Below are 24,226 nucleotides of genomic sequence, written 5' to 3' on the forward strand. Positions count from 1 at the left end.
TGGGATCAGTAGCATTAGCTGTTATCAGTGTCGCGGCTGCATGAAGCTTAGCTAAGCCTTTGACGTCAACACCATACAACAAAGCTGATAACGCCAACCTTTATCGCAGCCAGGTGTGTGTGTGTGTGTGTGTGTGTGTGTGTGTGTGTGTGTGTGTGTGTGTGTGTGTGTGTGTGTGTGCGCGCGTGCGCGCGCAAAACTTGGCTTCCTGGATTCTACACTGCACTTCAAAAATAGCTCCTGCGTACGAACACACAGAATCAGACCACCCCACATGCACACCTTTACGCACAAAAAAACCGAGATGTGACGTGTGTAAAAATTGTTTGCACTTTAATGATCTGACTAGTGTTTGTTCTCAGACTGACCAAATAGTTTGGTGCCTGTACAGACTCTCGTTAGATCTGTTTGACATGTAAAGGTTGAACAAATGATTTATCTGTGTTAGTTTGTACTGCTTAGATAATAACCAGTTATGACCATTATGTTAACTGATTCCAAATAATTACAGTAAGTAAGACGGTAATGATTCTGAACGTGTTGGAACAACAAGCAAGGAGCCTGAACATTTAGTGAATTTATTACCATACAATACATTGTATTGGGGCCACCTTCCTAAAGGGAAATGCTAAAACCATAACAAATGTTTTATAGGTTTTTGATCAAATCTTTTACGTGGCGCATTTCAACATTTTTTTTTTTTCACCCACTTCTGACTAAAGGACTAATGAAAACCTGTTCGACTAAAACCTTTCACATCGACTCATCGGGGGCAGACCTACACGTTTTGAAGTGTCAGTCGGTCTCTGGCTTAGAGGTTGTAGCTTTTGAATGTGTTTACTGTTGCATGTAAAGTACATAGCTCACTCTGACTGGTCTGTTATATTCTGACTGTGGTGTTTGATCATCTGTTCTGTGCATCTGTTCCCCATCAGAACCAAAACAAGCGCAAGTGTTTTCCTCTCTCATGCATCAGAGGACATTTTCACGAAGTTCCAACCTTCATAATCATCTAAGGATGCGCTGCACAGCACTTTTTGAGCATTTAAGTCTTTACTTCTACAGTCAATCTTCAGTCTGTTTGACTGAAAGGGAATCATAGGCTGCCATTTTTCCAAATGAGCCCGAATGTGGTCATTTTTTTCCCCACATTTACACGCTCACCAAGTAAACAACTGCTTGTTCTGCAGTCAGTCCCATCGTGCCTGTTTCTCCTCCTTCCTTTTGCCTGGATATGAGACTGCCCACTGATATGACAGCAAGACATATGTCAGGTGTCGCCCCCAGAGGAGCACTTGTCATTAGCAGACTGATTCCACTCGATGGGGGAGTCCTTCAGCTGCTTTAATAGCTCCTCATTATCATTCAGCCCAAAACGAATCATTAATATAGAACTGTGCTTTGAAAGAATTTGCAATCCTTTCTTTCGAATCACTACTTTGTTAACTGCCTCGGTTCAGCACCTTAGATATTCCCGTGTTATTCTATATTGGTCATTTTGAGATGCTTTCCCTACATCTTGTGTGATATAAATCCTTTGACTACAGTCTTCCTGGGTCAGAGAATTTCAAAATCTCTTTTCCAAACAGGGAAAGTCAGGAAATTGGATATTTTTTGGGGGGCCAAATCATGGAATATCAGGGAATCGTGTTTGCATGTTTAGATTGAGTGTGCCCTTTATTAAAATGTAATGTTTTCCTTGGATGTAGCAATGACATAGCTAGTTATTGTCAATGTGTATGTTTGGTAGCATGAGTGGTCACTGACAGAAATTCAAAAGGTAGCTTATTATTTTGCGAGCTAATTAGCATTATTGTTAGATAAATTCCTTGCCTCTGCAACCGGTATTTAGACATGTATTTAATTTCTTTGAATATCGGCCCAAAAGGAGAGGCATGTGTCAGCCCGTTTTTTAACAGAAATTTTGCTGTTTTTTGTCTGCTCAGCACAACAGCAGCATGTTTTTCTGTTCATTGGAAGTCATGAAATTTCAGCTTTTTAGTAAATGAAAGTCAGGGAAAAGTAACGCATTTTGACATTTGACCCTGTCACGGATTCAAATTTCTGTATTTTCTATTTAAAAATGTAGTGAAGGGATTCCAAGCCTGAAAGAAGTATGTATTGTCAAGTCTACTTCACAACAACTGTCTGTGCTGTTATGTTCCTGTTGTGTAGGAGGGTTTTAGAGGAGGACGAAGTGTGTGTGTGTGTGTGTGTGTGTGTGTGTGTGTGTGTGTGTGTGTGTGTGTGTGTGTGTGTGTGTGTGTGTGTGTGTGTGTGCGTGTGTGTGTGTGTGTGTGTGTGTGTAACAAGTAAAACACATCTAGTAACATGGGTAAGGATAACATTGAGCTCCGTTTCGTAAAAACATGTAGAGGTTGTGTATTCAAATAAGAACGTGGTCGCAATCTGATGCAGCCTGCCTCTCTGTGGGTCAGTGTGTGTGTGTGTGTGTGTGTGTGTGTGTGTGTGTGTGTGTGTGTGTGTGTGTGTGTGTGTGTGTGTGTGTGTGTGTGTGTGTGTGAGAGAGAGAGAGAGAGGGAGAGACGCTCATAAAAGGCTGAACATGCCTGAGACTGCCCCCTGATGTCACTGAGAGAGAGAGAGAGAGAGAGTGGGAGGGGACCAGAGTAGCAGAGAGAGAGAGAGAGAGAGAGAGAGAGAGAGAGAGAGAGAGGCAGCTGGAGGGCAGAGCTGAACACGTCAGTGAGAGAAGCGACAGAGTGAGAGACTGGAGTGTGGGAAAGACAAGGGAGGGTGAGATCTGTTCTCACTACTAGAAAAAACAAAAACAGCTCGGGTGGCTGCATCTCTCTTGCGCTGCAGTGGACTTTACTGTTCTTGTTCAGAGTCGCACTTTTGGCTTACAGACACACACTTTCTCTTCTCTCGCTCTCTCTCTCTCTCTCTCTCTCTCTCTCTCTCTCTCTCTCGCTCAGATACTACACACACACACACACACACACACACACACACACACACACTCACACTACCGTGCAAGAACCGGAGAGCACGGCACCACTGATGGGTAAGAGCTCTTGTTGTTATGCAAGGATCGCCGTTTAAATGGCATGTTGAGAAGTGCTGTGTGGTATGAAAAGTGTGTGGAGTTGGTTTGTGGGTTGTTGTGTCAAGGATTGTGTTGTTGTGGAGTTTATTTACTGCTTATATATGTTCACTGATTTATTGAGTGTGTGATCACATGGCATGTGTTTATATCCATTTGTTGGATACGTGTGTTCACTTGAGGAATGCATGTATGTATGTGTGTGTGTGTACATGTTGATTAGCCGTGTGGGCGTGCGGCTTTGAGTAGTGACAGTGTTTATTGAATGGTACTGATGTATGGAGGCTCGCTCAGCACCACTCAGCGCAGCCTTTAACTGAATGGAGCAGATGGCAGTGACTGAGTCTGTCCCTCCACACGGTCTATTGTGTACAAGTTGCATTTGCATTGATGCCTCTGTGCGTGTGTATGGGTGCGCACGAATATGTATGAAAGTTAAAACACAGTTTGAATAATATGGCTGAGCACTTGGAAAATAAATACTTGTTTTTAATGTTTTTACAGAAGTAAATACAGTTTTGTTATGTAATCAAACATTTTTGGAGTGTCTTTACTCTTCTAAAGAGTAAACGGTTATTTTCTAGATTAAATTGCTTTGCCAGATAAAATGTTTTGCCCTTTAAAATGATAAAAAAAAAAGAGTTTAATTTGTATATTTGACTATTATACATGTCCTCTCTCTGTCTTGGATTGTGTCTGATATCCCAGCTCTAACAGTTAAAAGCACAGCGCTGTGAGAAAGCCAGTAGCTCTTTGAAAAGTAGGGAAGGTTTTGATTTCCCACATGAAAACAAGCTAGACTTAAATCATTCTTTAAATGACTGGATTAGTCACTCTTTTGATTGTTTGATCCACTGGAGTCAGTCTGTGCGAACACGGAGCTGAACTGTCATCATAGAAACCAAAAAGAGGACAAAGGAGGTGCTGCACACCACAACAAACTGCCATGCTGCGGGGACAAGCAATGAGACATACATCAACACACACACCCATCCCAGACTTGAGCATCATGCACATGCAGGCTATTTGCTGAATTACTTGCTTACCATCATTGGTTCTCCCTCCACTTCAAGCCCCACCCCCTTTCTCCCCTGTCCAACCAACCGCTGGCCACAATCCCACCAGTCGCCATGGTGTTTGCCTCCCTCCTCTGCGAGCACCTGTGTCTGTGGCGCTCACGACAGGGTGACATTATGTCAGCGATTACTATTCATTCTTAATCTGCACGGTTTACACTGATGTCACCGGTGCGTGACTATTTTTTTGTATTTTTTGTGGAGATTTAAAAAAAAAAATTTTTTTTAATCACACACATTGTGTTGACATCATTATATTTGAATTGTGAATGAGCGTGCACGTTCAGTCTCTCCTAAAACTGTGACTAAACATGCATGGGCGGGGGGGGGGGGGTTCTTTTGAGTGCCTCGGATGCCCGGTGGGGCGAGGAACTCCCCCTGGGAATCCTGCTCTATAAATAACTCCTGTCTGTGTGATCCATAATCTTAGCCTGATCACAATGAGGGGAAGGAGGGAGGGAGGGGCAGAGTCACACACGGAGAGTAATGGGTGAATAGGGAAGAGGAGGCACGGCCTGACATTTCACCAGCTTTGATCATGCCGATTTTTAAGTTAGTTCAGCCAGATTTCACATCGTCGTCGTGCCTTTTGTGGGGAAATATCACAACTCTTGCGGGATTTTTCAGAAAGTAAACATCATTTCCTGTCTGGGATTTAACAGAGTTTATCTCACTTCCGCCCCTCACAGCTATAATGGCCGTTCATCTGTAGCTGCTGAAGATCCCCGGGCTTAAACACCTATTGAACACATTCATTAACTCTGGTCGTGAGTCATTTTTCAAATTTACATTTTAGACTTTTTATGTGACAAAAATACACCCGTAGTCCCCATAAATATATATTCACGTGGATAAAAAAAATTTAAAAAAATAAATCACTGCATGTGTGTGTGCGCGCGCATGTTTGTTTTCGACGTATACGTCAGCCTTTATGTTGCACTGCTCTGCCATGCCTGCAGCAGGAATTTGTGCAGTATCATGTCTGCTGCTGTCACGGTGAGTCAGCTTGTGCAACCTCTCCTCTCCTGCCGTTGGCTCAGCACCACAACCTCGTGCCACATTCACAGAGTGCTGTCCTTGTAAGCTGGGCTAATTAGCCCACAGGTGCCTGTCCCCCGTCGGGCGCTGCATGTCGACCTGTTAGTCTGCCGCTGTTGACAAAGCTTTGTTTACTATAAACACGCCTTTCCAAGGACAGGTATTCTGAGAGCTGCTGTTGCTTCTGTCACGGTGGACCTACAACTGTACGGGGATCCTTCAGAGCCATGTCAGCTGGACCGCGACACAAGTGGGTGTCTTGTGTGCGTTCCAATATTTTGATAGTCTGTTTGAGGAAAAAAAGTGGAATTTGTTTTTGTTAAACTTAAAATTTAAAAAAAAAAAAAAGACTTAATTGAAACACCATCAAACATCAGTTTTTGATAAACGAAATCTTAAAACCTTTAATTTCTAAAATGTACCCTTCTTTTGCCGCGTAATGTCGGATATATTTAACCAATAAAAACATTTATTCTGGGCTCTGACATGACTTTAAATGGACACTTCTTTCTGTACTTGTAGTTCAGGTATAGTGTTGATACATAATTACATCAAGGTTATCAAAAGGTGTAAGTTGCTAAGTGCCTGTACATCGCAATCTGTAGCCAGCAATAGCTCTCAGTGCAGTCTTAATGTGCCAGCCGGTGTGGTTAGCCTGTGAGTCGCTGGTCGGAGCAGTGATTACACCACCGGGCCTCTCTCTCTCTCTCTCTCTCTCTCTCCATCTCCTTCTGTGCTGCCTTCACTCGCAGCCTCTCGTCTTGGGGATAAGTGGCTGTAATTATTATTATTATTTTTTTTAAGGGGGGCAGGATAATATCGGCATGTCATCGGTATCAGTTGATGAAGGCTGTAACAATCAAACATCGGCATCAGCCCGAAGCAAATGACGCTTTTTATTGTTTTATTATTGTTTGTGGCTGTTGTCCGGTCTGTCTCAGGGACAGCATCAGCCTGGCTTGTTTTAGTTTTGGATGAATCTCACAGTTTTGGTCAAAAGAAAATGTTACATAAAAATAAACATTTAATGTTTCACATAAGTGAAGCTAAAGCAGTTTTCTTATTTTGCCCAGTGAATGTGTACATTTTGAAAAGCGTTTTATTTTTTTGTCTGAATCTTCCAGTGGGGCCATAAGATTAGTAGGCTCAATAATTAATTATTCATTCTGCCACAGAAGAGACTTTTATGGCTCTGCAATTAGGTGGGAAAAAAAAAACTGTGTATAGATTAATATGGACCAAAAGAGTTGGGAAATTGCCACATTGAATTCCCCCCCCCCCCCGCCTCCCCCAAACAAAAAACCAGCTCTAGTTTTACTTTTTTAGTCAGTAAGTGACCAGCCATGTTAACAAAATAAATACATGAAAGGTTTAGGATTCATTATTGTTCCATAAGGATCAACTTATGATGTAGACATCACAGTTGTTGTTGCCATCTTACACACAGCTTGCTCAGTATCCCCAAGATACGACACAGTACAACTTGTGTGTATTATATCACACGTCTAAATGCAGTAAAACACCATTTAAAAGTATGTGAAAAATTATCCAATGTCTGTGTGGACTGGTATGTTTGTCATTTTAGTTGGGTGAAGGTGCATTTTTTTTCTTTCCTTGTTTCTGTTTGATAACTTCATGCGAGTCAAAAGCTGTCGCTCAGAGGTGGATGGTGAGGTGATATGTTGGCATACTTTTAGCACTCATTTTGGCATGTGGTCTAGAGTGCATACTACAGATAAATGTGCACAGTAGTTTTGGTGGTTTTAATTGTCACAGGTACTCAACTTTATTGTTTGGCTTATGAGTCACCAAAAATGCAAATGTTTGTGTTTGATATTTTCTTATTAGCTGGTGTTACAACCGGAATTGAACGTATAGGGGACAAGGAGTTGCAAGGAGTAACACAAAAGCATTTGCAACAAAGGAACCCAAGAATGCTGAGAAAAGGGCTCAAAGACTTTAAAAGTAACAATGACAAATATTTTTTCATTGAATGGTTTAACAGCAACAAATCAACCCACAGTGAAAAAAATGGAGGCAAAGATGTGTCCCAAGTAAATAACCAAAACCCACACAAACTAGAAAACCAAAACCTCAATTGCCCTTCAGAATCAAACAAAAAGGCAAAACTTAAGCTGTCAAGCTGGCCACGAAACAGGGGAGAAAAAGGTGGGAGAACTGGTGGAGAACCCCTACAAGGTTTCCTTTAAAGTTCCCAAAAGTTGAACAAAAGTCCTTCTAACAACCAGTCAGCCAAGACTTTGATACATAGCTGATCAAAGAGGGATCAAAAACACAGCTCAACAATAGCAGCACCAGCCCAACACACACGGCTTCAGTGGCTAAAAGGCAGGACTGGTTCAGACGGTTGATAAACGGCTCCGCTGACGATTGAAGGAAGTTCAGGTGTGCGGGCACGCAAGAAGGGTGTTTACCTGGAACACGGTCTGTGACTTCCAAGGCAAAGGAAGCTCATTAAGGTGATGCGTTGGCACCTGTGTGGTTTCATTGGCTCGCGCTATCTCTCTGTCTCATCGGCTGGTTTTTGTTTGTTTGAGCTTTCATTCCGCCTTCAACACTCGCAGACACATTTCTCACCCGTCCGTGCCTTCCACTGACGCTACTCATCCTCACACCTCATGTTTTTTTTTTTTTTTTTATTTTTTTTTTTTATAGTTGGTTGATTTTACAATAAAGCTGAACATTGTCATTGCAACCTGTCTCGTCTCCCCTCCTCTTTGTCACAAGCACTGAGCCGGTTTGTGACACATACTAAACAGTATGCCAGAAAAGGATTTAGGGTCTGCCCCAATGAATAGTATGTGAAATGTAGTATGCCAAAAGTACCAGGATGTCCTGCTACATTTGGTCGTGTTTTGCAGTGTGCAGGCCAGCATGCTACTCTGGCTGTTCCGACCCACAATCCTCTTCGTGGCAAAAGATACGGCACATCAACTGAGCTGCGGAGATATTTGGTGGTGCTAAGGCTCCACCCACAAAATGAAGAAGAAGACATTGAAAGGAAGCGTACTTGTTCCAAATCACATCCTTTTCATTTTTACTTAAAAGTAAAAGTTGAAGGTGCATTTTTATGCCGAAACAGTATGTCTCAATTGTATACATACTGGATGCAACAGTACATACTTTTTTAAAGGGTAGCTGCCGTACGTACCAAAAAGTAAAAAGAAAAAGTATGTGATTCGGAACGCAACTAGTATCAGACAAAAAAAGAGACATGTGAAAGCATGGAAGCTGAATGTGTAAATTTGTCATCGTGCAGTTTTTGGGGTTGGGAGTTCATGAAAACAAAGGGCCTGTGTGAAGTCCTACTGAGAACGTCACTTGATGCAAACATGAAGAGTGTTGGTTTGAGAGCGAGTGCCAAAAGGCCTCTTCAGAGGAAATGGGGATGGCATTTGTGTCACTCACTCGAGTCCATTAATTGAGCTGACGCTTCATGCATGTTTGTCACTGTGGGACTAAAATAGCCGGGCTCCCTCTGAAAAGGGCCTCAGTATGAGAAGTGGCAAGCCGTTTGAAACTGACTGACATGGCCTATGGGTAAACACAAGGTTTTGTTTGTTTGACTTCGATGTTTACTACTCATTAGATATGTGTGCAAATGGTTAGCAGGCATGTTTGTGGAAATGCATGCGTGCACGGCCTAATGTGAGACGTGGTGGACTGAAGTTTTACCACGGTCCACCGGTAACCGCTTTGTTTGGTCAACACGGCTGACAAGCACCTACTGTTCAGAGAGAAAATGACGATCGGTGGCATCTTTAATGAGGTTGCCTTTCAATGTGGAAGTTACAAACATACAAATTTGTAGTTCAGAGGTCCAGGAATCACTTCACACGCACATGTGCACTCAGCTGCCTCGATATCCTGTAACTTACCTGTCACAATAATTGTCGATACAATCACCGGTTGAAGGATAACTTCTTAAATCTCTAAATTGAGCCTCCACCCTTACTTAATTTAATCCAAGCCTTTCAATTCTTCAAACTTCTAATGTCCAGCTCTCAAACAAGTCCTTACAAGTAGAGTTAAACTAACAGAACACGCGTGTCTGCACCAGTGAAGCACCAGCATGTCTGGCACGGCCACACCCTTCCTTCTCTCCCCCGCTGTCCTGCTGGGTGGTGTCAAGTTTCCCTCCTCGCACTGAAAAACCTGCCCGGTACCAAAGATGTCATTGGCTATCTCAGCAAGTAACTGCAAACTCCACCGCCAACCTCATTGGCCACTGGGGATGCCAGCACGTCCGTGATTGGCTGGGGATGCTGTGCACTGGTTTCAGGATTATTGATCTCTTGCAAGAAGGGGGCACGGGCACGGTGCAAGGTGGTTCTCCACAGAGCAGATATCGATCAGGGGACTGAACGATACACGGGAGGGTGTCCGTCCTTATGTCAAGAATTTATTTGGTTGCATGAATATGAAAACTGCTTCTGACCGCAAAGATTTATCTTAAGTTTTATCTTGATATCAATTTCACCTTTTAGACTGACAAAAATGAAGCCTGCAAGTACTTAGAATGAACAAAGTAGCGTGTTGATGGTGTTTGATCACAGCATGCCGTATCCCCGTTACATGTCAAGACTTTAAAGTTGGCACAGAATTTGCTTGTATTTGTTCTTGTTCCTCGGGTGTTACGTAGTGTTGTATGTTTGTGTGTAAGCTGCTGTGTTGTAGGGAAATAATCTGATTGCACCAATACCCGAGTTGTAGCATGTTGAAGCAGGGATGTTTCCTCTTTTTTTTTTTTCCCTCTTACTATCCATGTCTCAGCATCACAACAGGCCTTTACTACTTCTCTGGATTATTTCACAGGAAGCAGATTAAATGATTACAACAAACAGACGTTTATATTTTTTGCGTGTAATCATGAGTAAAATGGCATCGTCTGCGTTGATGGTGACAGATAAAACCTGTGTGGATTTTGGGTATATTATCATTTGTATCCACTCAAAGTCTGTGACACTTTGCACTTCCAATTAGCAGAGTTTACTGTTCATGTTCACACGTACACCCAGTGGAAACAAAACCAATTCAACGTGCGTGTCAGAAAATCCTTGGTGAAAAACTCATGTTGCGGAGGGACTGTTTCTTGCTCTCTGATGTTTGTAGGGATTTATGTAAACAGTGTATTTGGGAGGCTTCCTACACGCTCCTCTCCCACCACCAACAGAGCACAGACTGATGATCTCTGGCTTTGAAAAATCTCAGACACATGTTACGTTTCTGCTGTTTTTGCTAATGCTCTTATCCTCTGTGTACAACTCTAAAACAGACCCTTTAGTGTGCCAACATTACAAAATAAGCACGAGCAGTAGGATGATGTGTAATCCTAAGTGCAACTGTCAAGGCTGCGGCGCTCAGGCAGCTGATGTAACTATGTTTATCGGCCTGATTCGGGTCAGAGAGGACAGGGTGTTTTGACCGCTATTATTTTCTTTTTATAATAAACGCAATATTTTTGACTATAATCTAAAAATAAGTTCTATTAAGTTTCTGCCTTTTTGAAATCTTTGTTTCTCTGTCCTTTTCAGTTGACGTGAGCACAGCAGCGCTGCCCACGCAGGTGCCCCCCACCACCACAGCCATCCTTCCCATGGACCTCCGCGTAGTGGACCACTCTCACCACCACCACCACCACCACCAGCAGCCCCCCTTTGGTCTGCTTCGCCCGCCCCACCCGACGCCGGCCACATCCTCCGAGACGGGCCGCGGGCCTGTCATCAGTAAGTGATGATGTTTTCTGGTTGTCTTGTGGTATCTGGTGTCCGCAGATGCTCTGAGTGATGTAGCTCTTCAAAACACTTTCTGCAGGTCACCCGGAGCAGCACCTGCAGCAGGAGCTGGTGGCTCTCAAACACAAGCAGCAGCTCCAGAGGCAGCTGCTGATCGCCGAGTTTCAGAGGCAACATGAGCAGCTGTCGCGACAACATGAAGTCCAGCTGCAGGAACATATCAAGGTGAGGTGGTGAGGTAGTGGGAGGGGGCGGGAGGGGGGGGGGGTCAAGTAAAGGACCTCTCCTCTCGTTTCCTTTCGTTTCCTCTTGTTTCCCCTCCTCTCCTCTCGTTTCCTTTCGTTTCTTTTCCTCTCGTTTCCTCTCCTCTCCTCTCCTCTGTTTGGCGGGTGAGGTAGGAGTTCTTCCTTGGATACAGCAACTGCAGGACTCAGCAGAAATGCACCTTGTGAAGGACAGGAGGAAACAAGTGCATGTGTACATTTAAGTGGGTATGGTGGTGTAATTTGATCTGGTGGCAGTATTTTGCTGCGTGGTTATCTCCATGGGAATTTTGGCCCCAGTGACTGTGTGTGTGTGTGTGTGTGTGTGTGTGTGTTTGTTGTGTGCATTTATTTGTATGCATCTCTGTTAAAAACTCCCGCTCTGGTGTTGCTACAACCACAAAGCCAGCCAACAAGGAGGAACAGTTTGGGCTGAAAATAACTCTGATACGTGTCTCCTGTCTGCTCAGTCTTTTGATCAACATGGCTGTCATTATTGAACTGCGTTGTTTTGTTTTAGAAAAGTTACCTTTGAATCCTTACATTTGACATTAGTAGCAGCTTATTGTGATGAGATATTGTGCAGCATCCTTATCGGCTGTGTCTCTTTGTACTCTTTTCTTCTTTCAATATATCCCCATGTCCTTCTCTCCGCCAGCACCAGCAGGACTTACTGGCGCTCAAGCACCAACAAGAGCTGTTGGAGCATCACAGGAAGATGGAGCAACAGCGTCACGAGCAGCAGCTGGAGAAGCAGCAGCGGGAACACAAACTCCTACAGCTCAAAAACAAGGAGAGGGGACAAGAGAGTGAGTAGCAGCTGCTACAGAGAAGGATTCATAAAACAAGTGACCTACACATGAGATACTAAATTAATAGCATCATTATACGGGGCATCAAACATATGCGCTATATTAATATAATGCTTGGTCCATTGACTGTATATAAAAGTGGATGTAGATTCCGTAGACTCCCGTTCAACGAGTCTCATAAAATGATCCGTCAATTCATTTTTTCCACGAGTTATTTTGGTTTTGCTAGCTGAAGTCGCTTGTTCTGATTAGTTTTCTTGCGGCCCATCTGAAAATCCATGTTTTTGGGGGCGTGTCTGTTTGATTGACAGGTCTGTGGTGCAGTCAGGTTATAGCCATCAGTGGGCGGGACGTTGTATCGTTGGGTTTCCCATCAGAGTCAGAGCCATCACTCGCTCCTCCCCAGTCCATCCAAACAGGGTCACTTCCGGCTCCAAATTGCTCTGAACTAGCAAGATGGCTTCGGCTAAAATCGGTGGTGTCCTGAACGAGCTCTAAATGAAGCTGTCGTGTTTCAACCAGCATATATTCCCTCTCCTGTACGCTGCCAACATCTGTCGCAGCTGCGCTGAACCACTGTGTCATGTTATCACAGCAGGTGTCAGAGAGACTCGGCCCTTCCAGCCTTTCTGTCACAGCACCTGTAGTCAATACACAGCAGTCAGAGCAGCCTGACATCACACATTCACCACAGGGAGCATCACAATAAAATGGCCAAGACTAGGTTGGAGGACCAAGACACTGGAGAGGCACACATGCCCTCGGTTTTATCTTTTACTGTTGATTTAGGAGCACAATGACAGCAATAAGATAAAAACCAGGCAATTCTCTGCACTCTGATTCAATCTGTTTATTGTTATAATTTCATTTAAATTTTGTAGTTATTGTATCCACACTTTAAGGAGTCATGATGACCCATCTGCAAAGAAAATAAAACTCCTCAGTTGGATGCTTAAATAAGCTTTGAGACAATTGCATATTTTCCTGGCAGGAAAGAAATTACAATTAATTTATTTGAGCCAAGTAGGCTGGTTATTACATATCACGTGATCGCAATTATTTTGTAGAATTGTTAGAATCGTTTTTATTCCTTTTTGTAAAAACAGCTGGATAAAAGTAACAGAAATGTACTATTTCCATCAATCTTTCCACGTTATTGTCCACCAATTTATATCTGACTGGAACTATTTTAATGACGTGACTTGGTTGTGCCCTGTTCCTCTGCTGTGGTTTAATGGCATGAGTCGACATTTAACTTAGTTCTTCCTGTTAAAAGGGAATTTTTCCTTTCTACTGTTGGAGGTTTTTCTCCCTTAAAGGGCATTACGTGGGAATTGTTCAATTCTTGGCTTCCTCTGTATAATGTTGTAAAGTTCTGTTGTAACGACTTCAGTGTGTTAAGTGCCCTGAAATAACCTCTGTTGTGATTTGGCGCCATATAAATAAAATGGAATTCAATTCAATTGAATTTTGAAAAATAAGACCCCAATAACTTTAAATTCTTGGATTTCCACCAAAAAGATGGCAGACAAAGGTGTTATTTATATGTTCCAGTCTTCAGTGCCAAGCTAATTGTTTTTCTTGTTCCTTTAATTGTTTTACACTACAAGTACATAAATAGAAGAAGCCACGAAAGACTTGACTGACTTTGTAAAGCAAGTTGAATTGCCTTCACCCATAAACTTGCCTTTCCGTGCAGTGCCTTAAATGCTAGTAAACTTTGTTTATCCACTTGTGGGAAAGATACATCATCATTTCATGCTGGTGTGTATATGTGCACATTTTCATGGCTGAAATATTGTAAATGGCCTGATTATAATGAGGAGAAAATGACTCACTTTCTAGGTTTATACTAATATACCGATATTCATATATTCCTATTGGCTTTTTTTGGTGGTGTAGGCTACGACATGTTAATTTCAGCACAAATCCTTTTGAATGAAATTAATGATGGAGCCACATTTAAAACCATTATTTTCCCCCAGCAAATTCCTTTTTCTCCACCACTCCGGTCTGGGCAAAGTGAGCCTTCAGTTTGACGTCTGTGGAAAAGAGCATTGGGTTGTAAACAGAAGAGGCTTTGTTAAGTACTGCACTAAATTGCATGGAAGGCAGTCTCATAAAAGCCAATTTGCTTCAGTGGCAGAGCAGACGTATTGGGATGTCAGCACTTCCAGCTGCACCATGATTTAGGGAACACGTACAGTATCAGCTGTTGTCACATTCACATACTGAATGCACCGCTTTGAGCTCAGCACATCGCCTGTTATCACTCCTGTTGTCACATCCTAATAAAAACACACCTACACTGGTTTTCCCTATTTTCTGGAAACACCTTTTGTTGTAACCACCTTTATTGCTCTCCTCACTCTGTTCCTCCTTTTCTTTTCTCACTCATCCCCGTCTCTCTCCCTAGACGATTTGTTTGTAGCTCTGAAATGAGGGTGATAATTGAGGAGAGACTGGGAGCAGAGCGAAAACTCCTGATGTGCATCTTGGAGGGTAACTCTCCTCCACCGCTGCCGTCTCAGTGGAATTACAATGAAATGGAGATGCAAGATCCTGCACGCTGCTTTTAATAGCTAGGAACCCATTACCTGTCAAAGTACGGATGGATATCCTTATAATCTTCATTGTAGGTGGAAAGATTGGACTGTAGGCACGATACAGTAAACGCTCAGAGGCACAGAAATGCAATCTTTAAAAGATGTGTTTTCATGTAGGGCAAAAGGGCTGCGTGTGTAGTGAATAAAGTTGTGTACACAAATTTAAATAAAAATGTTTCTTTACTTACTGTTCGTCTACTCTCCGTGCAGGTGCTGTCGCCAGTACAGAGGTAAAGATGCGACTTCAGGAATTTGTCCTGAACAAAAAGAAAGCTCTGGCTCAGCGAAACCTAAACCACTGTCTGCCCGGCGACCCACGCTACTGGTATGGGTGAGTGTCAGCGCCCACTTATTGCTTGGACTGCAATGCACACAACACCAGTGAAGAATGTTTGCAATATAAACGTCTCAATTCTCAAGTTTATTTCAAAATAAAATCACAATTAACATTTGTAACAGAATGTTTTTAGAGATTTGTTTTTATTTAGTTGGATTTGTATTGTGTAATCGGTACTTTATCTATGGATTCCTTTTGACTGTATGATTATCCAATTTTTTTTAAAAGGCATTTTTTTCTCAACATCAAATCATGAGCATTATATTATAAGACTAGGTAAGAAAATATCTATTTTTTTATATCCATAAAATGCATACTTCCTTGTAATGTAAAATAATTAACTGCTGCTTTGGATTGTAAATATATATTTATACTCAGTATAAATACAGCTTTATGATTAGATTTTTTGTTTTGGGTTTAAAAGAATGATAATAACAAAGGGATTAAAGAAGAATGAATTCTATAGCTATACCTGTATTTCACAACGTTTCAGAGCAATCAGATATCATTCATATCATCATTCATATTGTTCATTTATAATCCTTCGAGTTGTTGCCTTTCCTTATCTAAACAAACAAACAAAAAACGCCACTCTAGGCAAATATATGGCACGTAAAAGCCAGTGATGAGCGACATAAAAGTCTCTCACCATCATGGCTCTGCAAACATGGAAAACCCTGTGGTTATGAACCCCTGTTGTGTAGGCGTCTGTCACCGATGCGCTTTTGTTCGCACATCAAGTTTTCGAACATCCACATTAGCCTCTCTGAGTTTAACTACACAGAAAACGTTGAAGGCTTTTTTTTCCCCCCAAGTGTTTGTTGTCAGTGATTGACAGCTGGCTCTCTTTGAGGTGTGTTTGCGTGTGTGTATGTTTGAAGTGGGCAGATAGAGGAAGACAATGGCACCTCTCCTGCGCTTTAAATATTTGAAGAGCCTTTAAAACATTTCTGCAGAGGCAGGAGATGATTGAACAATCTCAGGACTGCACTGTGAAGCTCTCTATCACTTTTATCCCCAATTCCTGTTTCGTTAGTCTTCTCCCTGCTCCCTACCTGTTGGCATTTCTGCCATATACGTATTTCTGTCTTCATCTCTCCTCTCACCTTCTCCATTCACTGTCTCTGAGAATTTTGAACCATCCTTCAGACAGGGAACTATAGACCTCAGCCTATTTTCTGTCTGAAGGTGAGAAAAGGATAAAGGATGTTCTCGGCTCTCTCTTTTTGCCTCTTTCTTCATTCCACCCACATTGTTGTCCACACTTTGCTGTCTTTTTTAAAGTGTTGACCTTGGTGGGGGAGATAGAAGCTGTCTTTTTCACTTTGTGTGTGTGTGTGTGTGTGTGTGTGTGTGTGTGTGTGTGTGTGTGTGTGTGTGTGTGTGTGTGTGTGTGTGTGTGTGTGTGTGTGTGTGTGTGTGTGTATTGAGCATATGGAGCCAGATTTCACCTTAAAAGGACGACTGAAGTCTAATTACATGTTGTACTGAGGTATTTTATTAATTTACTTTCTTTTGTAGAAAAACCCAGCACAGCTCTTTGGACCAGAGCTCGCCCCCCCAAACGGCGTTGTCGGCGTACACCCACCCGATGCTGGGCACGTACGACTCAAAAGACGACTTCCCTCTCCGCAAAACAGGTACAACAAAATGCTCTGCTCAGGCGTTGGTGCTTCACAACATCCTTATTCTTCGCTTGTCAACAATGAAGCACTAATTTTCCTTTTTACTACTTAAGCAACTGAAAGTAAAATTGACTCATTAGGTTTCAAAGTCAGAAACCAGCAGTCAGCCACAGGAGGATTAACAGGGAGTCCTAAAATATTCTCTAAAATAAAGATATCAAAAGTTGTTTTGTGGATTTTTTGTTGTTGTTGTTGTCATTTTAATGTAAATGAGGGGGGGGGGGGTAGAAAATAACTGAGCCAGTCCAGTTTGGAAAATTAGAAAGCTTCACAAAAATGATAAATGTGTTACAGGAGTATTTGTTGAGAATATCTGTTGGGAGTTTGTGCCAATGTCACATCTGTGTGGTTAATATGACGCTGCAGTCAGCGGTGAGTTAGCTCAGCTTAAAGACTGGAAACAGAGAAACAGCTAGCCTGGCTCTGTCCAGAGGTAGCGAAGTTGTCATATTTGTGTTAAATGTGTAAAACCAAAGTGTGGAAAGGACGACAACGAGCAAGATGTCAGGCAAGTCAGAAAAGATTTGAGGAGGGAATTGTTCCCAACCTGGAATTTTTTTTTTAAAAACAATTCCGAAATTTGGTCTTTGTTCCAAATGGCGAACTTACATATAACTTACATAACACTTACTATTTTGAGTGCATTAGTACGTGCACATGTACGGAAACACGCAGTGCGCTACGAGTACCCGGATGATGCACTCAAGGCGGTCCAAAAAAATGATCGCCATCTTGGCAACGTAGCAGAAAGAGAGGGACCATCGAGGTAATGAATTTTCTAATTAAGCTGTCTGAGGAAGCTGCAGCTGTTACAAAAGTTTTTATTTTTCACTAAGTACCATCATACTGCTGTTGGATTGAAGCCATCAGTGTGTTTATTGTGTGCATTTAAAGAGAGGACACGAAAACACATTATTTTCTGGGTTAAATAATTATAGCTATGTTGGCGGGTGTTGCGTTCAAATGTGACAAATATTGAAGGTAAGTATAGAACGGCGGTGCACGGTTTGAAACAACACGTCTGTCGAAATTCAAATATGAAACACGTCAGAGCACTAGTTGTTAGTGTACGAAGGGAAGTACGTCATTTGGAACAGCCACAATCTTTTCCTGGTTTTGAGGTCACAATAAAAGAGCCTGAACTTGATTATTTTGGACAGTCTATTGCTGCATCATCAGGTGTCGAAAGAGTTTAATGTAAGGGATTTTTTTTTTTTTTTTTTGGAAAGAGTCCGTTGGCTTTTTGCTCGTTTTAGACATCAGTCACACAGATGTTAACTGACACATTCAGTCAAAGATATTACAGATCATTCAAAGCTACTCTTGACTACGTCTGTGAAGTGTCCTGGAAGGCACGTAAAAACCACACTTCCTGCCTTTTGGACGTATCGGAGTCTGTCCATCTGTCCATTCGAAGTGCGGCCAAGCAGTGATTATTCACTTAGCGTCAGCAGCTGCTTTGGCTGTATCGCTGGCAGCTCTCACAGCTGGAGGCCAAACTCTGTGTACTCTGCACTCTTGCCCACCTGCTGCGAGCTGGAGGCAGGAATGATTTTTCCTGGCACTCATACTCAGACTGCAAGTTTCACATTTCTTCCACACCCGGATGTAATCCGGGAAGTTTCTTTGGAGAAGTATTCACGACTTACAGAAACAGTTTGTGACATATTTTTAGAAGAACTGGTGTTCGGGATTTGAAGACATTGGTCATTATCTTTGAGACACAGACGTGGGAATGGTGACAGCACACACACACACACACACACACACACATGGGTGTTGAGGAGCTGCTGTGTCAATAGTGAGCAGACAAAGATCAGATTAAACCGGCTGACAGAGATATGAACTGTGTCCAATAGGAAGTGAGTGATAGTGACGGTGGTCGCCAAGGCTGTGCGCATCTCTGACGCCTGGAACTGTCACGCATGACGTTTTTTTTCTTTTTTGGGGGGTGAATTATAAATGTATGTTAAAAACTCTTTCTGTCCAGTGAGTTCAGGCGAACAGTATATTACAACAGGGCTTCGTTGTCCGAGTCTGAGGGCCTTTGTGATGATGGCTGCTAGAACACAGAGGGCCACTTTGAATGCTGTGACAGGAAGTCTGTAAGGGCTTCATGACAGAGGCAGACTTGTCACGCTGACCCCCTCTCTGCCTTACTCTTTCTCTCACACACACACACACACACACACACACACACACACACACACACACACACACACACACACACACACACACACACACACACACACACATTCCCATACCACACTTGGTCCCGAACACTGAACAACAACCGTGCAGGATATCTGCGTACAGTATCACACTTTCCTGGTCTTTGTTCTATCCATTACAGTTCAATTCTATTCAGTTTTATTTGCATAGCGCCAAATCACAACACCGGTTATATCAAGGCACTTAACACAGTGAAGAACTTTACAACATTATACAGAGGAACCCAACAATTCAACAATTTCCACAAAAGATGGGAGGAAAAAAACTGTCCTTTAAGGGAGAAAAATGATCCTTCAATACACAGCTTTATGTTTTACATACTATTCAGTGCAGAGAACATTTAGTGAGTTAGTAGATTTCTGTCTTATTGTAGAAAATGACAATATGGATGACTGTTAACATTATGGTCTTCCTCCAATCCTACTTTTAAACTCACCAACCATGATTTGGTGCCCATACAGCTCCATGCTCTTTAGTCAGTCAGCCATCTTTTGTGTGTCTTATGCTCATATCCTATTTCTTTGGACACTAGAGAGATGTTTCAATATTTTGATGTCAAATTTGCAGGCAAATATCTTCTGGAAACTATAACTAAGAATTGATGTCTTTTAATCACAATGCCCTGTTTTATACACTAATTTCACTGGAATTACATTTTATAGCCAATATGATCCACTTTATTTGTTTTCATGTTATTAGAAATTACGCAAAATGAGAGAAATCCATCTGTTTGTTTATACGTCTGTCTGTCTGTTTATGTGCATCTATTCTATTTATCTAATGTATCATCCATACGACGTTTCTCGGAAGCTCTGCTGATTAGTTTCAGCAAACTCCCCCTATTGATTTCCATAAATCTCTCCCTCCCTCTGCCTTTTTCCCTGGCGGAGTGGCACGGCTTCCCCCAGCATGACTCCATGCAGCTCGGGCCTCCTATCTGTCAGAACAGATGAGCAACTCAGTATTTTTTTTTTTTTTTTTTTATCAGAGAGCCAGTTGCCCTCGTCAACTCACTACTGAAGTATGAAGTACCACTTATGCAGATTTTTTTTAATGTTAATTTTGTACAGTTTTAAGGGTTCAAAGAAAAAGTTTTTGGTCTTGAGCATCTTTGTGTAATAAGAAATCACATATAGATGCAAAGCACAGTGAAGGAAACGCAAAAGCCACAATGGAGCAATGTCTCTTATAAGAATATAATGGTCATACCATACCATAGCCATCCATGGATAGCATGAAAATGCCCTTGAACATGCCAGGACTCTGGGTTGTAAAGTCCCAGCTACATTTTTTCCATAGCAGTTAGTTTCCCATCTATTATCACAACTGCAAGACCACAGAAGAAGACATGATGTTATCTGACATCATGTCCTGGCAAGAGAGGGTGTAAATTTAAAAAAAAAAAAAAGTCTGAATATTTTAGAAATGCTACTTTATCTATAAGTGATAAACAACATAAAATAGGACAATAACCTCTGCTCTGACAAGGCAGTACGTCCATCTTTGCCAGTGGTTGCTTACACTGAGCCCATAGAGCTTCAACAATGTAAGGAGATAGAAAGTAATTGTAGAGAAAAGAGAGAAGTGGGGCATCAGAGGAAGCGAGAGAGAAAGGAGGGGATGGAAGAAGGTGAAGGAGGGCTGCAACAAAATGCCAGCATCAGCAGTAAAGCTCGTCTGGGCCCTCTGCAGCGAGTGTGTTCGCACGTGTGCACACTGGTGTGCTTTTGCCCAGTCGGCATTAACACCCCTCAAAGTCACTGCGTCCTGAGGTGAACACACCCGTGGCGACTGGTGCCCAGCAAACACACACACACACACACACACACACACACACACACACACACACACACACACACACACACACACACACACACACACACACACACACACACACACACACACACACCCCTACCTCAGCGTCCTTCTTCGTCTCCTTCACCGCTCTCCAATCATCCTTCTAATGTCCAGTTGCTCCATCTACCTAGTTTGTCTCTCTCCCTCCGTCCATTCCTTTCATTTATCTATTTTGTGATCACTGAGGAGGCACAAACACGACCTTGAACACCATCCTCTTCAGTTTTTACTACGTCAGTTCCTTTCACTTTTGCCACGCAGTGTTTGTAGGTCTTCACTGTGGAGGTTAATCAACTTTCCTCTGACACCGAAAAATACCTGTTTGTGTATGATTCAGCAGATGTGCAGAGCGATACTCGTGTCTACTTTTTTGATATCGGTGCGTCCAACACCACGGCTCATATTAGAGCTGTTTTGATTGTAATGGGTATTATGAGGAGACCACCCAGAACAGTAATAAACAGAGCACAAGTCTCAGCACGGTGGTTGATTTGCTCCTGCCAGCATTAACACAATCAAGGGTTTATCATTTAGGGATATTCAAAGCACATTGGTAATCAATGAGGCTAAATTATGTTGGTTGTATGTTGACTACAAACTTCATCAGCAAATACAAAATTCATGCTGAATAATTTGCATTACAGTAACAATGAATGCTTTTTGTAATATATCAGAAACTCACCAAAAAAGACAGAGAAACTCTGATTGTTTTCTTTCATCTGTCATTATAATCATGACAATACTGTAATTTTGATCATGTTCATATGTCAGACTATTACAGTTCAGCATGCACTCTGCTCTTCTTCTCCCTCTTCTACTTTCTCCTCCTAATGCCTCACATTTCATCCTGACCCAACCCATCTCTCCCTCTTAACAAAGACTTTGGAGGAGTGCCCTCCACTTAGAAGAAGCCCTTTTTTAATAATTGAGTTTCCTACGTTCAGCAGCATTGTTTCCCTTAAAAACGAGAGTGCATTTGAAAAAGCACCTCCGCATTATAAATGCACATTATCCCCACAGACTAGGAGGTATAATGAGAGTGTCTTGCACCTCTTTGAAGTACATGAAAAACTCAGTGTCTTGTCCCATCTCGATTAGGATTTCAGGGGCCAGAGGGTTTGTAATGACCCAGAATGAGTCCTTCTAATACGGAATGACTGCATCACTGCTGTACACAAAGAAGAATCAATTGCTTTCACTTGGCCGTACCAGAAAAACAAACCTTCTTCTCCGAGGCTAATGGATGTAGCATGGTCCGTTTGATAATACGGGGGGTCAACCGCTGGTCAACCGTCCAGCTTTAACTAATTGAACGGAAGGAAGCCAGTAGAGGAGGGAATAAAAACGGCCTGTTTGTTGGTATAGTCTGGCAGAGAGACACCAAAGCCAGAAGAGGTTCTGTCTCTTACGTGACATGATTCCCAGAATGTAGTGTAAACTAGCCTCTTCTTCTTCCTGCACACCTCGTGTAGCACTCGCCCATGCAGCTCCATAGCACACAGCAAATCCAGAACAGGTGTGTTTGTTTGTAAGAAATATAAAATCAGGCATACCAACGCATGCACGCACAAACCAAAAAGACACACTCTCAGGTTTTTCTTTTTCTTTTTTTTTTTTTTATATAATTGGAAGTGTCTGGAAACAAGCGGTGTTCATTAGCAGAGCGTGGAGGCAGCATCATTAAGCACGGGGTCAAGAAAGCTGCCAGTTGGCTGCTCCCCCTGTTGTTGCGGTGCTTCCCACTGTCACATGATGATGGCTAACTTCAGCTCCCAAATCTGTCAGCCACCGCATACAGTGTGGCCTATAGGGACAAGCTTATTAGCACCACTACATGCCAACGAACAAGCTCCCGCTTGTGCGACCCAGCAATCTACCATGAAGCCAAGTGCCAGAGTAGCAGTTTAGTGAGGCTGTAATTTTTAATGCGCTTTTCGGACTAATTTGGACTGTAACACATCCATATTTTTTGCATTTTTGGCTCAGTTGAAAATCAAACATTTAACACTGATACAGCTTAAGCTCTATCCACTTTGTTATCTGCGACACATGTGTTAAGCGGGCTGGAACAGATAACACATTGAACACCTTTTTCATCTAGTCTGCATCACTGTTTGGTACTCTAGAATGAAACTTCTCCACCTTGTTAAATCTGTGTGATGTTTGTGTCGTTTCAGCCTCTGAGCCCAACCTGAAGCTTCGTTCCCGGCTAAAGCAGAAGGTGACGGAGCGTCGCAGCAGCCCCCTGCTCCGCAGGAAGGACGGACCCATCACCAATGCCAAGAAGCGTTCCCTAGATGTGGCCGGTGAGTACTCTTAAGGTGGTATCGTGATTAGGATGACGCAGATCACATATTAGTAATAGAAAAATTTAAAAAGATCCAAAAAAAACTATGTAATCTGGAACCTCAGTAATTGGATTGTGATATTTATTGTCATATCTGTGTCATGCTGTTAAAATAAATATATTTTACTTGGTTGGCAGTTAGATGCATGCTAGCTTGTTAGAAAATCCTTATAATTTCTGTGTTGTGTGTATTCAAGAGTCTGCATGCAACAGTGCGCCAGGCTCAGGTCCCAGTTCGCCCAACAACAGCTCCAGTAACATCCCCAGTGAGAACGGGGTCACAATCTCCAGCAGCCCAGGAGAGGTAAAAAAAACATGTTTCTCCATGTGTGTCTGTAAGTGTGTCAATGAGGAAGAGAGGAGGAGATTTGCTGTCAGTGTGTTTTAATGAAAGTCGAAATCTCTGCGTGTATACTCGTACAACTATCATTTTGCGGCTCATTTTGAGTTTTAGTCCATCAGAGTGAGGACATTTTGACAAAGTAAGGACAATTTTGTAGGTTTTTGTGTTTTCAAACACCTTCAAAGAGCTGTTTAAGAGCTAAAGACTTGTACTGCGTGAAAGAAGTTTGAAACGCTGGACACTTTGCACCCGAGGCGGTCGTCATCTTGGCTACGTAGAGGAAGGGGCAGGACCCACGACTTAAAGAAGTCTCAAATTAAGGCGTTTGAGGAAGCTGCAGCTGTTCCTGAACACAACACAACAGTGTTTGAGTGTGTTTATTGAGTGTGTTAAAACAGTGGGCTCGAAAACACGTTTAAATCGGAGTAAAATTTAAATCAAAGCTGCAGATATTTTGGCGGATGTTGTGTTCACATGTTGAGGTCATTTCCAGTAAGTGTAGAACGGCAGTGTGTGATTTGAAACACCACTACTCTGTCAAAATTCCTGCACTGCACGAGTAAGAGTCCTAACATGTAAGCGCACTATTTGTTAGTGTACTAAGGCAAGTATGACATTTGGAAGAGTATGTAGGGTTAAGGTTAAAACCAGGTTTGGTTAAGGGGTCTGAATCCGGCACCTAGTTGTGCTGCTTAAGGTTAGATTAAGGTGTTATGGAATTTACATCATTGAATGTCCTCACAAAGAAAAGAGAGACAGAAGAAAGACAGTAAAATGAATGTACTTTATGTACTACTGTGTCTGCTT

General features: G+C 42.4%; 1 protein-coding gene across 1 annotated transcript in view; it reads left to right on the forward strand.

Moving 5' to 3' along the window:
- hdac4 (histone deacetylase 4) overlaps nt 1-24,226 on the forward strand; it is a 125,810-nt gene that overhangs the window by 61,898 nt on the left and 39,686 nt on the right. The window contains exons 3-9 of the mRNA XM_069698901.1: nt 10,737-10,928; nt 11,017-11,162; nt 11,859-12,009; nt 14,829-14,949; nt 16,477-16,595; nt 22,907-23,035; nt 23,274-23,380. Of these exons, the coding sequence (XP_069555002.1) occupies nt 10,737-10,928; nt 11,017-11,162; nt 11,859-12,009; nt 14,829-14,949; nt 16,477-16,595; nt 22,907-23,035; nt 23,274-23,380 (965 nt within the window). The remainder of the gene's footprint in view (nt 1-10,736; nt 10,929-11,016; nt 11,163-11,858; nt 12,010-14,828; nt 14,950-16,476; nt 16,596-22,906; nt 23,036-23,273; nt 23,381-24,226) is intronic.

Source organism: Brachyistius frenatus, unplaced genomic scaffold (assembly GCF_029030835.1).
Source record: "Brachyistius frenatus isolate BFR_SWC_R1_liver_20210118 unplaced genomic scaffold, ASM2903083v1 Contig_28, whole genome shotgun sequence".
NCBI lineage: Eukaryota > Metazoa > Chordata > Actinopteri > Embiotocidae > Brachyistius > Brachyistius frenatus.